Source organism: Mastigoproctus giganteus, chromosome 3 (assembly GCF_048544385.1).
Source record: "Mastigoproctus giganteus isolate SK-2022 chromosome 3, ASM4854438v1, whole genome shotgun sequence".
In the NCBI taxonomy this organism is placed as follows: domain Eukaryota; kingdom Metazoa; phylum Arthropoda; class Arachnida; order Uropygi; family Thelyphonidae; genus Mastigoproctus; species Mastigoproctus giganteus.
The window spans coordinates 1,258,311-1,272,481 of NC_143577.1; the positions used below are offsets into that span (position 1 = coordinate 1,258,311).

The following is a 14,171-nucleotide window of genomic DNA, read 5'->3' on the forward strand; positions in this document are numbered from 1 at the left end:
AGCAAGGTTTAGGGTGATAGCGAAACCAGACACACTTGCCTGTGACGCAGACCTGGGCAACAAAAAGAACAGAACTCGGGCATATTTACGACTTTCCCCACTGTCATTGGGAGGGAGCAAAGAATTCCTCATTGTTGAGTAATCAACGAGGGAAAAGAAAAGAGGGAAGTAGCGCCGGAGTCGAGGAGAATACAGGAGGACTGAGACAGAGACGGAGAGAGGACACAGAGGAGAGGAGAGTTGGCTCTTCATAGACGAACATCGAGTCGAAAGATCGCCAAGGCAGCGAGAGACAAAGGCTGAGAAGGAGCAGAGCGGCCACCAGAAAAGTCGCCCGAAAACCCGTAGAGGACCCCGCCCAGATTTCGCTGAAGAGAAGGAGGCCGTATCACTGAATTCTAGGAGCGAGCAAATTAACTGGTAAGCAATTATATTATTCGTGTGAATGTAACAATCCGAAACCGAAACCAAAATGATAACCTGTTCAATGCTTCTTTCCTAACCACAAATGAATTACATGTTAATACACTGTAGGTTAAACGACTAGAATGCTCCCATAGACACGAAAATCCCCATCCTGATGTCCATAAGAAAAGTGCAGCCTAATCGAGCATGATCAAGCGCTAAGCTCCGGATGATGACGAAGGATGCACTGAGAGATAACTAGCGGACAGGAGAATTAAACACACCCACTCGCGTTTAGCCTCAGAATATGAGGAGTACCAAAAAGGTCTATGGGCATTCTGGACGGTTAACCTAGAATAATCTAGTACACTACAAAAGGTAAGAATTGTGAAGAGTTAATGTTGCAAGATAAATTATTGAATTTCTATGAAGAGCAGAATGTACTAGCTTAATACCTGATTCACACAATGACATTATGAAATGTAAATAATGCCTGAATGCGACTATTTAAACTGATCACTTAAGCGGAGTGCAAGTGTTGTATATTTAGTTTTGTTTTGTGTTAATAAATATTGTTATGTGTTTTACTAAGTCTCATCCTCTCTGCCCATATCCAATCACACCAGCACAGGTAAGAACCTACTAAAATAAGTTATTGCGGGGAAACGAACCAACGCATTGCGATTGGTCTATTCTTTAACACAGCGCTAATTCTTTGCTGCAGTCACAGGGGTTATATAATTTCTGGAGACCGAGGGCGGGGATTTTGTCCTAAAAGATAGTGAGTTGAGTGACTAGACAGAAAAAGGGCGTCGCCCCACAGAAACGAGAGGAAACAAGATGGCGCTTGAATCAACCAACCCAACCAAGAAGTGCCACGTAACCAAAGAGAACAGGGCCATCCACAAGATGAAGGCGACACCCTACAAAAGCAAGCTTGTATAGCACCAGCCAAAAAAAAAACACTTCTAATTTCACCCATCCACTCACTCCAAATTTTTGTCTAGTTCTGCCTTGAACCTATTTAAGCTATCAACTTCTACAGCAACAGACAAAAATTTGTTCCAGCAATCAACCACCCACTGGCTAAAGACAAACTTTTGCACATCTATCCTACAACCATCTTTACTCAATTTGAATTTATGCCCTATCAGGCGATTATTCTGAGCAACAGCATTGAGCATACTCAAACCATTCAAGGTCTTAATATATACCTCAATCAGATCACCTCACAGGTGCCTCATCTCCAGACTCTGCAATTAGCAAAAAGCAAGCCTTTCTTCATAAGAGCAATGCTTTGTTCCATTCACTAATCTTGTTGCCCTTCTCTGCACTCGTTCCAGCAGGTCTACATCCTTCCTAAAATGATGCTCCAGACCTGCATACAGTACTCAAGGTGTGGCCTGACCATTGCCTTATACAAGCAGATAATCACCTCTTTATCCTTGCTAGAACAATTCCTGTATATCATTGACAAGACACCACAGTCACTCTTGCAGACCATCTGCACAGCTCAGAAAACTTCATATCTGACTACACAATTACCACTAGGTCCTTTTCATTCTCTACACCCGTCAGTGTAGTACCACACAGTTGATACTTTACAACAGCTAATTCAAAATGGGAAGCATTCAAAGAATTTATATTGGAAGTTACTAGGCTTTACATACCAACTAAGAAATATTGTTCAAGGTTTAGGCCTAAATGGATGTCAGATGAACTAATAAGACATATGGCAGAGAAGAAAAATGCATGGGATACATATAAATTAACTGGTAACACAGAAGCCTATGACACATATAAGCTGATCTGTAACTAAATCACAAAGGAGATTAGGCAGGCAAAGGCAGATAATGAGAAATCTTTGGCAAAGGATGCAAAGAAAAACAGCAAAGTGTTCTTTACTATGTAAACTCTAAAAGAAAAGGGACGAATCAGATTGGTCCACTGGATATTGATGGTTCAAATGTTGATGATCCTGCTCAGGTGACTAACAAACTAAATGAGTATTTTGCATCTACATTCACACATGAGGAGTTATTCAGGAAGGGGAATGCCAGAGGTGAGTTAAACTCTGACAGTGAGCTAGATGATTTTGTAAAAACTGAGAGGAAAGTTGAGGAGAAATTTTTGAAGATAAACATAAAAATGGCACCCGGGGTGGATGAGATCTATTCAGTTATATTAAAGGAAGCAGCAAAGGAAGTAAGCAAACCCTGAGCCATAGTTATGAGAGCAGACACAGGGGAGGTACCCATGGACTGGAGATGTGCAAATATGACACCAATTCACAAAGGAGGATCAAAGGGCGACACAAGTAATTATAGACCTGTTATTTTAAATTCTGTTCCAGGAAAATTAATGGAGGCACTGGTTAAAGAAGCACTGCAGGCTAATCTAAACAAGATGTCAGTTATAGCGCGGACAGAGCACAGTTTTGTTAAGGGAAAGTCATGCCTGGCCAATTCGATTGGATACTATGATGTGGTCACAAAGAAACTGGATGCAGGGAATAACTTTGATATCATATATTTGGATCTTAGAAAGGCTTTTGATACTGTTGCACATGAAAGACTGCTGAACAAATTGGAGCAGTGTGGCACTGGAGGCAAATTGCTGCTATGGATAAAGGGATGGTTGAGTGGGAGAAGACAGAGAGTGGTAATCAATGGACACTGCTTATTGTGGATTAATGTTATTAGTGGAGTCCCTCAGGGTTCATTGTTGTGCCCATTGTTACTTTCTGTATTTATAAATGATATTGATGATGATATATCAAGCTTAATGTCCAAGTTTGCGGACGATATGAGGTTGGCAGATTTGGAACAGTTTGCCATGTCTTACCTGATCAAAGGCTTTTTCATAATCCAAGAAGCAGATGAATACCTTCACATCTTGGCATCTTTCTATTAGAACTTGTCATACTACCTCAACAAGATCACCTGCCGACCGGGCTAGCCGAGTAGGTAAAGTGCCTGCCTAGCAACCCAAAGGTCGCGGGTTCGATTCCCGCCTCGGGCTGGATATCATGATGGTGCCGAACCAACCGGTTGGTTCGGCACAAAGACGAATAGATTAACAGTAGCCACTGGCAGAGGTGAAAGAGATTCTTGCACTGCTTCTATTGGAATGAGCAGAAGCCTGAAAAACAAGATGCAGGATATTTCAGAGACTGCCGGGAGTCATTGCGGTACAAGTAAACACATGGGTTCTGTTAGGGTAGCTAAGAATAGAAATAGGTGCATGTATACTTGCGTGTACACCAATGCTAGGAGTTTAGTAAATAAATTTGATGAATTTTAGGTATTGCTCAAAACATCAAAGGCAGATATTGTTGGGATATCAGAGACATGGTGACACAGATATAAGGAATGCAGAACTAGAATTTGGAGAGAACAACGTCTACAGAAAAGATAGACTGAATAGGAAGGGAGGAGGGGTTAGGCTATTAGTTAAGAAATACATAAAATCCAAGGAAGTGAAGCCAGTGGACATCGCTGGACAGTGCAGTGTCGAGTCAGTTTGGTGTGACCTGAGCATTGGGAGATCAAAATTGAGAGCAGGAGTGTGTTATAGGCCTAATGACTCTGATGAGTATAATAAGATACTGTACAGGGAAATAGAGTGGGCCAGTAAATCAGAGAGTCTTATAATGGACGATTTTAATTTCCCAGATATTGACTGGAATTTGGGGGGTGGTCACTCACACACTAGCAAGGCTTTTGGCGATTTATTGGATGATTGTTTTCTACATCAGCATGTTCAGGAGGCAAATAGAGGGAAGAATACTCTTGATTTGATTATCAGCAGTGATTCTTCATGCATTAAGAATCTGCAGATAAATGAACCACTAGGTGGCAGTGATCACAGCGTGCTGAAGTGGGATTTACTCAAAGAGGTAACTACCATTAGGGGTAAAGGGAAGGGTTATTGCTTCCACTTCACCCCTCTGTTCGTTCGAAATACCTGTCCAGCTGAGCCTTAAATTTGTTTAGGCTATCAACTTCAATGACAAGGGATGGAAGTCTATTCCACAAACCAACCACCCGCTGGCTAAAGGCAAATTTCCGCACATCTATCCGACATCCGTCCTTCCTCAATTTGAATTTATGCCCTCTCAGGTGATTATTCTGAGCAAGAGGAAGAATCCCATCGGCATTGAGCATGGTCAAGCCATTCAAAGCCTTATACACCTCTATCAGATCACGTCGCCGATGCCTAGTCTCCAGACTCTGTAATTTGCAAAACTTAAGCCTTTCTTCGTAAGAGCAACCCTTTGTTCCATTCACTAATCTTGTTACCCTTCTCAGTACTCGTTCCAGCAGCTCTACATCCTTCTTGAAATCAGGCCTCCAGACCTGTATACAGTACACAAGGTGTGGCCTGACCAATGCCATATACAAGGGAATAATCACATCCCTATCCCTGCTAGAAAAATTCCTGTATATCATTGACAAGACACCATGAGCTACTCTTGCAGTTCATCTGCACTGCTCAGAGAACTTCATACCTGCCTGCACAATTACCCCCAGGTCCTTTCATTCTCTACCACTGTCAGCGTAGTACCACAGAGTTGATACATTGATCTGGGGTTACTGTTTCCCCATATGTAGTACTTTACATTTGTCAATGTTAAACTTCATTTGCCACCTCTCAGCTCATCTGCTCAACCTTTCCAGATCCTGTTGCAGCAGCATAGCATCAGTAGTGTCCTTAACAACCCTGCCAACCTTTGTATTGTCTGCAAACTTGGACATTAAGCTTGATATACCATCATCAATATCATTTATAAATACAGAAAACAACAATGGACCCAACACTGAACCCTGAGGAACTCCACTAATAACATTAGTCCGCGTTGAGCAGTGTCCATTGATTACCACTCTCTGTCTTCTGTCACTCAACCATCCCTTTATCCATAGCAGCAATTTGCCTCCAATGCCACACTGCCGCAATTTGTGCAGCAGTCTTCCATGCGCAACAGTATCAAAAGCCTTTCTAAGATCCAAATATATATTATCAAAGTTCTTCCCTGCATCCAGTTCTTTTGTGACTACATCATATTATCCAATCAAATTGTTCAGAGAAGACCTGCCCTTAACAAAACCATGCTGTGTCTGAGCTATAACTGAATTCTTATCTAGATGATCCTGCAGTTCTTCTTTAACCAGTGCCTCCATTAATTTTCCTGGAACTGAAGTTAAACTAACAGGTCTATAATTCCTTGTGTCAGCCTTTGATCCTCCTTTGTGAATTGGGGTTACAATTGCACATCTCCAGTCTATGGGTACCTCCCCTGAATCCAAAGAAGCTCTCATAATTATGGCTAGGAGTTTGTTTACTTCCTTTGCTGCCTCCTTTAATATAACTGGATAGATCCCATCCACCCCGGGTGCCTTTTTTATGTTTATCCTCAACAATTTCTTATCCACTTTCCTCTCAGTTATTAGAAAATCATCTAGCTCACTGCCAATGTTTACTTCACCTACGACATTCCCCTTCCTGAATAACTCCTCATGTGTGAATGTCGAAGCAAAATACTCATTTAGATTGTTAGCCACCTGAGCAGGATCCTCAACTGTTGAACCATCAGCATCCAGTGGACCAATCTGATTCATCCCTTTCCTTTTCGAGTTCAAGTATGTAAAGAACTCTTTTCTGTTTTTCTTTGCATCCTTTGCCAAGGATTTCTCATAATCTGCCTTTGCCTGCCTAACCTCCTTGGTAACTTGGTTACAGATCAACTTGTATCTATCATAGGCTTCTGTGTCATGTGTTAATTTGTATGTATCCCATGCATGTTTCTTCTCCGCCATATGCCTCATTAGTTCATCTGACATCCATTTAGGCCTAAACCTTGAACAATATTTCTTAGTTGGTATGTATAGCCTAGTAGCTTCCAAGATTAGTTCCTTGAATGCTTCCCATTTTGAATTTGCTGTTGGTAACATCATCAGTTGGTCCCACTGTATAGAATTTAAATACTGTCTGAGACCATCATAGTCGCCTTTACGAAAGCAAAAACCCTTCCCTTTGCCTCTGATGGTAGTTACATCCTTGAGTAAATCCCAGTTCAGCACACTGTGATCACTGCCACCTAGTGGTTCCTTTACCTGCAGATTCTTAATGCATGAAGAATCACTACTGATAATCACATCAAGAGTATTACTCCCTCTAGTTGCCTCCCGAACATGCTGGTGTAGAAAACAATCATCCAATAAATCCACAAAAGTGAGTGACGAACCCACAAATTCCACTCAATATCTGGGAAATTAAAATCCCCCATTATAAGATTCTCTGATTTACTGGCCCATTCTATTTCCCTGTACAGTATCTTATTATACTCATCAGAGTCATTAGGCCCATAGCACACTCCTACTCTCAATTTTGATTTACCTATGCTTATGTCACACCAAACTGACTCGACACTGCCCTGTCCATCGATGTCGACTGGTTTCACTTCCTTGGATTTTATGTGTTTTTTTAACTAATAGCATAACCCCTCCTCCCTTCCTATCCTGTCTATCCTTTCTGTAGACATTGTACTCCCCAAATTCCAGTTCAGCATTCCTTATATCTGTGTGACTCCATGTCTCTGATAACCCAACAATATCTGCCTTTGTTGTTTTGAGCAATACCTCAAATTCATCAAATTTATTTACTAAACTCCTAGCATTGGTGTACACGCAAGTATACATGCACCTGTTTCTATTCTTAGTTACCCTAACTCAACCCATGTATTTACTTGTACCGCAATGACTTCCAGCAGTCTCTGAAATATCCTGCATCTTGTTTTTCAGGCTTCTGCTCATTCCAATAGAAGCAGTACAATAATCTCTTTCACCTCTGCCAGTGGCTACTGTTAATCTATTAGTCTTTGTCTACCCCCAAGCTAGCAGTTTTCCGACCCACCTAACACTGCCTCGATAGCATCAGCAAATATTCTTGCACCCTTTCTATTTAAGTGTATCCCATCCCTGTAGAAGCAATCTCTCCTGTTAACAAGTACAGTCCAGGCTGAAAAAAATTCTACCCCTTGAACCTTGCACATCTTTCCAGGGCCAAATTGATCGATAAGGCTCTCATCATATACTCCCTCCTATCGTGTCTGGGCAGAATTGCATTAGTTCATCTGACATGTCTCATTAGTTCATCTGACAACCATTTAGGCCTAAATCTTGAACAATATTTCCTCAATATATATATAACCTCTAAAAGAAAAATATATAAACTCTAAAAGGAAGGGGATGAATCAGATTGGTCCACTTGATATCGAGTGGGGAGGACCAGATGTTTATCGAACTCTAACAGGGAGTTTAAATGATTCTGTAATAATAGAATTCTGAGAGCAAAGTGGAGGAGAAATCGTTGAAGTTAAACATAAGAAATGCACCTGAGGTGGATGTTTTCTAACCAGTTATACTATAGGAGGCAGAAAAGGAACTAAGCAAACCCTTAGCTATAATTATGAGAGCATCCTTGGACTCAGGGGAGGTCCCCACGGATTGGAGATATGCAAATGTATCCCCCAATTCACAAAGGGGGATCGAGGAGTGACTCGAGTAATTACAGTTAGTTTAACTTCTGTTCCGGGTAAAATAATGGAGTCACTGTTTAAAGATTGAATTGCAGGATCATTTAGACTATGGCTGCAGCTATAATTCAGGCACAGCATGGGTTTGTTAAGGGAAAGTCTTGTCTGACAAATTTGATTGGATAGTATGATGTGATAACAAAGGAACTGGATGCAAAAAATAATTTTGATATCATATATTTCGATTTCAGGAAAGCTTTTGACACTGTTATGCATGGAAGTACTTTCCATATGCAGTACTTTGCATTTGTCAATGTTAAACTTCAGTTGCCACTTCTCAGCCCATCTGCCCACTGTTGTTTTGTATATTTATCAATGAATTGATGAATGTATATCAGACGTAGTGTCAAAGTTTGCAGATGATACAAAGGTTGGCAGGATTGTTAATGACAGTAATGGCAGTGTGCTACTGCAACAGGATCTAGAAAATATGGGCAGATGGGGTGAGACGTGGCAACTGAAGTTTAACATTAACAAATGCAAAGTACTGCATATGGACAGAAGTAACCCTAGAGGAATGTTCGAACTGTGTGGTACTACACTTAGGGTGGTAGAAAATGAAAAAGACCTGGGAGTAATTGTGCAGTCAGATATGAAGTTTTCTAAGCAATGTAGACAGGCTGTAAGAGCAGGTCATCGGGTTTTGTCAATGATATACAGGAATTTTGCTAGCAGGGAATTGTCCCTTTGTATAAGGCAATGGTCAGGCCATGCCTTGAGTACTGCATACAGGTCTGGAGGCCTCATTTTAGGAAGGATGTAAATTTGCTTGAGCGTGTACAGAGAAGGGCAACAAGATTGGTGAGGAGAATAGAGGGATCCACTGTGCAAGAGAGGGTTAAGTTCTGCAAATTCCACAGATATAAGGAATGCAGAACTGGAATTTGGGGAGTACAATGGGTACAGGAATGATAGACAGGATAGGAAGGGAGGAGGGTTATGCTATTAGTTAAGAAACACATAAAATTGAAGGAAGTGAAGCCAATCAACATCGCTGGACAGTGCAGTGTCGAGTCAGTTTGGTGTGACATAAGCATTGGGAGATCAAAATTGAGAGTAGGCATGTGTTTGTTATAAGCCTAATGACTCTGATGAGTATAATAAGGAACTGTAGAGGGAAATAGAGTGGGCCAGTAAATCAGAGAGTCTTATAATGGGGGGATTTTAATTTCCAGATATTGACTGGAATTTGTGGGTTGGTCACTCACACACTAGCAAGGCTTTTGATTGTTTTCTAACATCAGCATGTTTGGGAGGCAACGAGAGGGAGTAATACTCTTGATCTGATTATCAGTAGTGATTCTTCATGCATTAAGAATCTGTAGATAAAGGAACCACTAGGTGGCAGTGATCACAGTGTGCTGAAGTGGGATTTACTCAAAGAGGCAACTACCATCAGGGGTAAAGGGAAATGTTTTTGCTTTCGTAAAGGCGATTACGGTGGTCTGAGACACTATTTGAATTCTATACGGTGGAAGCAACTGATGATGTTACCAATAATAAATTCAAAATGGGAAGCATTCAAAGAATTTATCTTGGAAGCTACTAGGCTCTACATACCAACTAAGAAATATTGTTCAAGGTTTAGGCCTAAATGGTTGCCAGATGAACTAATGAGACATATGGCAGAGAAGAAAAATGCATGGGATACATATAAATTAACTTGTAACACAGAAGCCTATGATATTTCTATCATAGGCTTCTGTGTTGGGAGCATTTTTTTTTTTTTTTTTTTTTTGGCTGATGCTGTATAAATTTTGGTTTCTTGCATCATATGCCTTTACTAATGCTAATCGTAAAATTGCAGTGCCTGGAGACTAGGCACCTGCGTGTTATCTGATTGAGGTGTATAAGGCCTGGAATGGGTTGAGCATGCTGAATTCTGATGGGATTCTTCCACTTACTCAGATTATGAACCTAAGGCGGCATAAATTCAAATTGAATAAAGAAAGTTTCAGAATAGATGTGCGGAAATTTGCCTTTAGCCAGTGAGTGGTTAATTGTTGGAACAAACTTCTATCTGTCATTGTGGACGTTAATAGCTGAAATAAATTAAAGAGAAACTGAATAAACATTAGAGGGAATGGTTGTGCGAATTTTTTTTTTTTTTTTTTTTAGCTGATGCTAAATAGGCTTGCTTTCTTGCATCACATGCCTCTATTACTATTATTTCAAAAAACCAAGCCAGTTACTTTTTCTATGTTGCTTGTCTGCAAGTCACAAGACTAACACAATCCAAACAAAATGCCTTTCAATGCTAGATAGTCGGGGCTTCAAAGCAGATCTTTAAATTGATTAGATGTTAGTCAACCCATATCGAGATATGAGGATTCTAAGAGACATTAGTAAACTGGTAGTGAACATATTAATAATGCTGAAAATAGTTAACATATTAATAAGTAAAATTAAGGTCAAATACAATGAAAAATAAGTTGTAATAAGTTTAGTATAAAATAATGATTTTAATTTTTGCATTATGTTTGTTAATTGGAACTTTATAGTTTTGTTATCCTATTATCCCAAATTAGACCATTAGTTCATCTTTATTTCTTTGAGCAGTGATATAAAAGCACTTGTATATAACTTAAATCATATATTCACCTATGGATCCAACTGTCATTTTTATCTACATCATCTGAATTTTCCATATTGTTATCAGATATCCGATGAAAGTGAAATCTGTGATTAGATCCATTGGAATCATGGGTATCAGTCACATCATCCCCAATGATGTCTGTAGATAGGAGACTGGAACTTGATTGGAGAAGTGATTCATGAGAATGGGCTGTCCGCATCTGTGCAGGATTGACACTGAAAATATAAAATACACACACACAGCCATATATATATATTTGTATATATGATTGTACATATTGTTTATTCCAGATTAAAAAAAAAAACTTGGTTCTCCAAGATTACTATTGGAAAAATAGTGGAGAAAGAAAGCAAGCATAAGTAATAGCAAAAAAAAGGAAAGAAAAAATTGGATGTAATATTTATTCTATAATTATTCCCTCAATTTAACATTTTCATTGTAATTTAATGCCTTAAACACCTTTGTGCAGTCATCCTGCAATTCCCCAGTTTCCAAATGTTGTCACACAGAACTTATAGAAGACAAGTCTCTCTTGATAAAAACATCCCTTTGTTTCCCTAACCAATATTATAGCTTTTCTCATTCCTAAAATGTTGTTTCCTATCTTCCATGAAATATTCAAGATGTAACCTTACTGCACATTACTTTATATAATACGAGGACTGGTACGAAAGTAATGCCTCCTAAATTTTTGCTTTCAAATGTGGTGCCATAGATCATTTCATGTGTAACTGAGTGATCACTAGAGGTCTCTAGTTCACCATACTGAGTGGTGCTGTGATCGGTCTTGTGAATACAGCACACAGATAGTTCAAAATGGTGGATGTTACAGATATGCGTGATGATTGAATTTCTTACCTAAGAAAAAGTGACACCTATTGAAATCCATACACATCTCAAAAATGTTAATGGTGACAATATTCTAGATTGTGAGTACAGTTAGACATTGGGTAAGACACTTTAAGAGTGGGGGAAAGTAACATTGTTGACAAGCCCCAAAGCAGCCGGCCAATAACGTCAGTGATAACAGACAACAAGAGGTGGATCGACGCACTGACCAAAGAGGACCGCTGCATCACAACATGCAAATTGTGTGATGTGATATAGTATGTATAGGGAAACCTGCTGTGTAACCATCATAAAGGAACTAGGCTACAACAAGGTTTGTGGCAGGTAGGTCCTGAAAATTCTGACACAGGAGCACAAAGAAGCCCAGAAAGTCATCTGTGGAAGACATTGCAAAACTGGGTTTCACCGTTCTTCCTCACCCCTCTCATAACCAGGATCTTGCACCTTCTGACTATCACCTCTTTGACCCACTGAAGGATGAACTCCATAAAAATCCATTTTGTGGACAATGGCCAGTTCAAGCACTGTGTTCATGAAGCCCTCCGGTTCAAGAGTAAGGACTTTTACAGGATTGGAATACAGCAGCTTCAAAATGATGGTGCTTTTGTGGAAAAATAACAGTGTGTTTATTAATGATTGAGGATTAATTGATGTAAAAGGCATAGTTGTAGGAATTAAATTTTCTGAGGGAAAAATAGGAGGCATTACTTTCGTACTGCTCCTCGTAGTTTAATCTCCTCTCTGTCTTTACTAGCAAAGCTCCTATATATCACTGTCAGAATGCAGCAAACTTCAACATGAAACACAAAATGATAACAATGTAGTACATGGTTACTGGAATTGTAGTATTTTAATTGTGGTAAATAAGTAGCTCAAAGGTTCTAATAACATAGGTTGGTATATTTTTTTGTTATAAGTTAAGAAATTTTATTATCTAGTATGGCTTTACTATAACTATTTATAACTTTATGAATGGTACAGCATAATACATATAACATAAACTTGATAGTGCAATATATATAATAACATAAACTTGCTAGCATAATACATATTACCACTGCACAACCTGTAAATAGAAACAGTGCAGTTATTATAAATAATAAACAAATTTTCTTTTTATACTCTGGGATGACCAGTGGAGTTCACAAGATAGAGGAATACAAGAAATAGCACAACAGAATGGTATTTATTTGGATTCAGGGATCCATTAGTTTAATGTAGTATTCTCAAATTAAGTTGAATTTAAATGGAAATCATGCCTCAGACTACAGCAGTAAAAAAAAGTGCTCAAAGAAACAGGTATGGCTGGTTTCATTTTTTATAGCGCATTGACAGCTTAGACCATAATGCACCAAGTCAACAAAGGAATGGGAGTGCTGTGACTCAGGGTGGGGGCAGGTCTGAAGAGAGCAGCTCTCCTACAATTCATGGCCTTACAAAAGGTGCTACATGTTCAATGTTTGCAGTTCTGCTGCATGCCTTTTCTATAGATACTTCCATGGGCACTGTTCTGAATTGGCTTCTATAATCCCTGCTCTCTTTTCTAAAACACATGCTGAAACAAGTCAATATCCTTTTAATGTCCAACTTCAAACTCACAGAACCAACTTTTCTTCTTCTGTTTTCTGGAACAGCCTTCCTTCTTATGTATTTCCTGAAAATTGCAATCTACAGAAGTTCAAGTCTAGTGTCAACAAATATCTTCTTTCATCTTCTCAACCTCCAATCCATGCATAGTACTATAGATTCTAATACCTCTTGTGTTTGAGGTTTTCATAAAAAAAAAGATTCAGTGGAAAAGGCCATGATAGAGCCAAGAAGGATTTCTTTGTATGTTCAGTGCAAAGAGTATGAGGAAATTAAGCACAAACTCAGAGTTTTGATTGGTGTTTATTAGAGCTTAAAGAACACAGCAGCAATCCCCAAGGCACAATACACAGGTCCCACAGGAGGTGTATATTGCCAGTGACTCTATTGTCAGGGAAACAGGAAATATATTCTACAAAAACAATAGGTGAAATTGGGCATGAGTAAGTCTGACAGAGGAAAAAGATGTAGTGCATATATCACTTAATAGCATGAAAGGTCATACTGTTATACATGTTGGCACTAATAATATTTAAGAGTAGGCAATCTGAAGACTTACTTAACAAGTACAGGGAAATGTTGAAAAAAATTGTAAGTTAGGATTAAAAGCATCTGCAGTTCTGAATAGACATGATAGGAAAGAGTGAGAGCCTTGCCAATCGATTCAGCACTGGTTCAGATGGTGCAAGGCTCATGGGGTTCAATTTTTCTCAGCCTGGGATAAACGCAGGAGGCTGTTTTTATAGGATTGGGATACACTTAAATAGAAGGGGTGCAAGAATATTTGCTGATGCTATCGAGACAATGTCAGGTGCATCATAAAACAGCTAGCTTAGGAGGATACACAAACTAATATATTAAAAACAGCTGCAGGCAGAAATGTAAGTGATTCTTACACTGCTTTTATCAAAATATGCAGCAGCCCGGAAAGCAAGTGTCAGGGACTTCAGGACTGCTGGGTGGACGTCCTCATGGAACAAGTAACTACGTGGGCTGTGTTATGATAACTAACAGTATGAACAAGTGCATGTATACTTGCAATGTACATTAATGCAAGGAGCATAATAAATAAATTTGATGAATTTGAAGTATTAGTTACGTAATTAAATATGGACATTGTAGGGATATTGGAGATGTGGT

The 14,171-nt window shown here is 39.3% G+C and overlaps 1 protein-coding gene across 3 annotated transcripts in view; it reads right to left on the bottom strand.

Annotated features, from left to right (window-relative positions):
• The window catches only part of LOC150087601 (ras GTPase-activating protein nGAP-like), a 604,257-nt gene that overhangs the window by 422,393 nt on the left and 167,693 nt on the right, over nucleotides 1–14,171 (bottom strand). For all 3 annotated transcript variants that reach the window (XM_090369159.1, XM_090369157.1, XM_090369158.1), the window contains exon 4: nucleotides 10,601–10,810. In XM_090369159.1, the coding sequence (XP_090225285.1) occupies nucleotides 10,601–10,810 (210 nt within the window). The remainder of the gene's footprint in view (nucleotides 1–10,600; nucleotides 10,811–14,171) is intronic.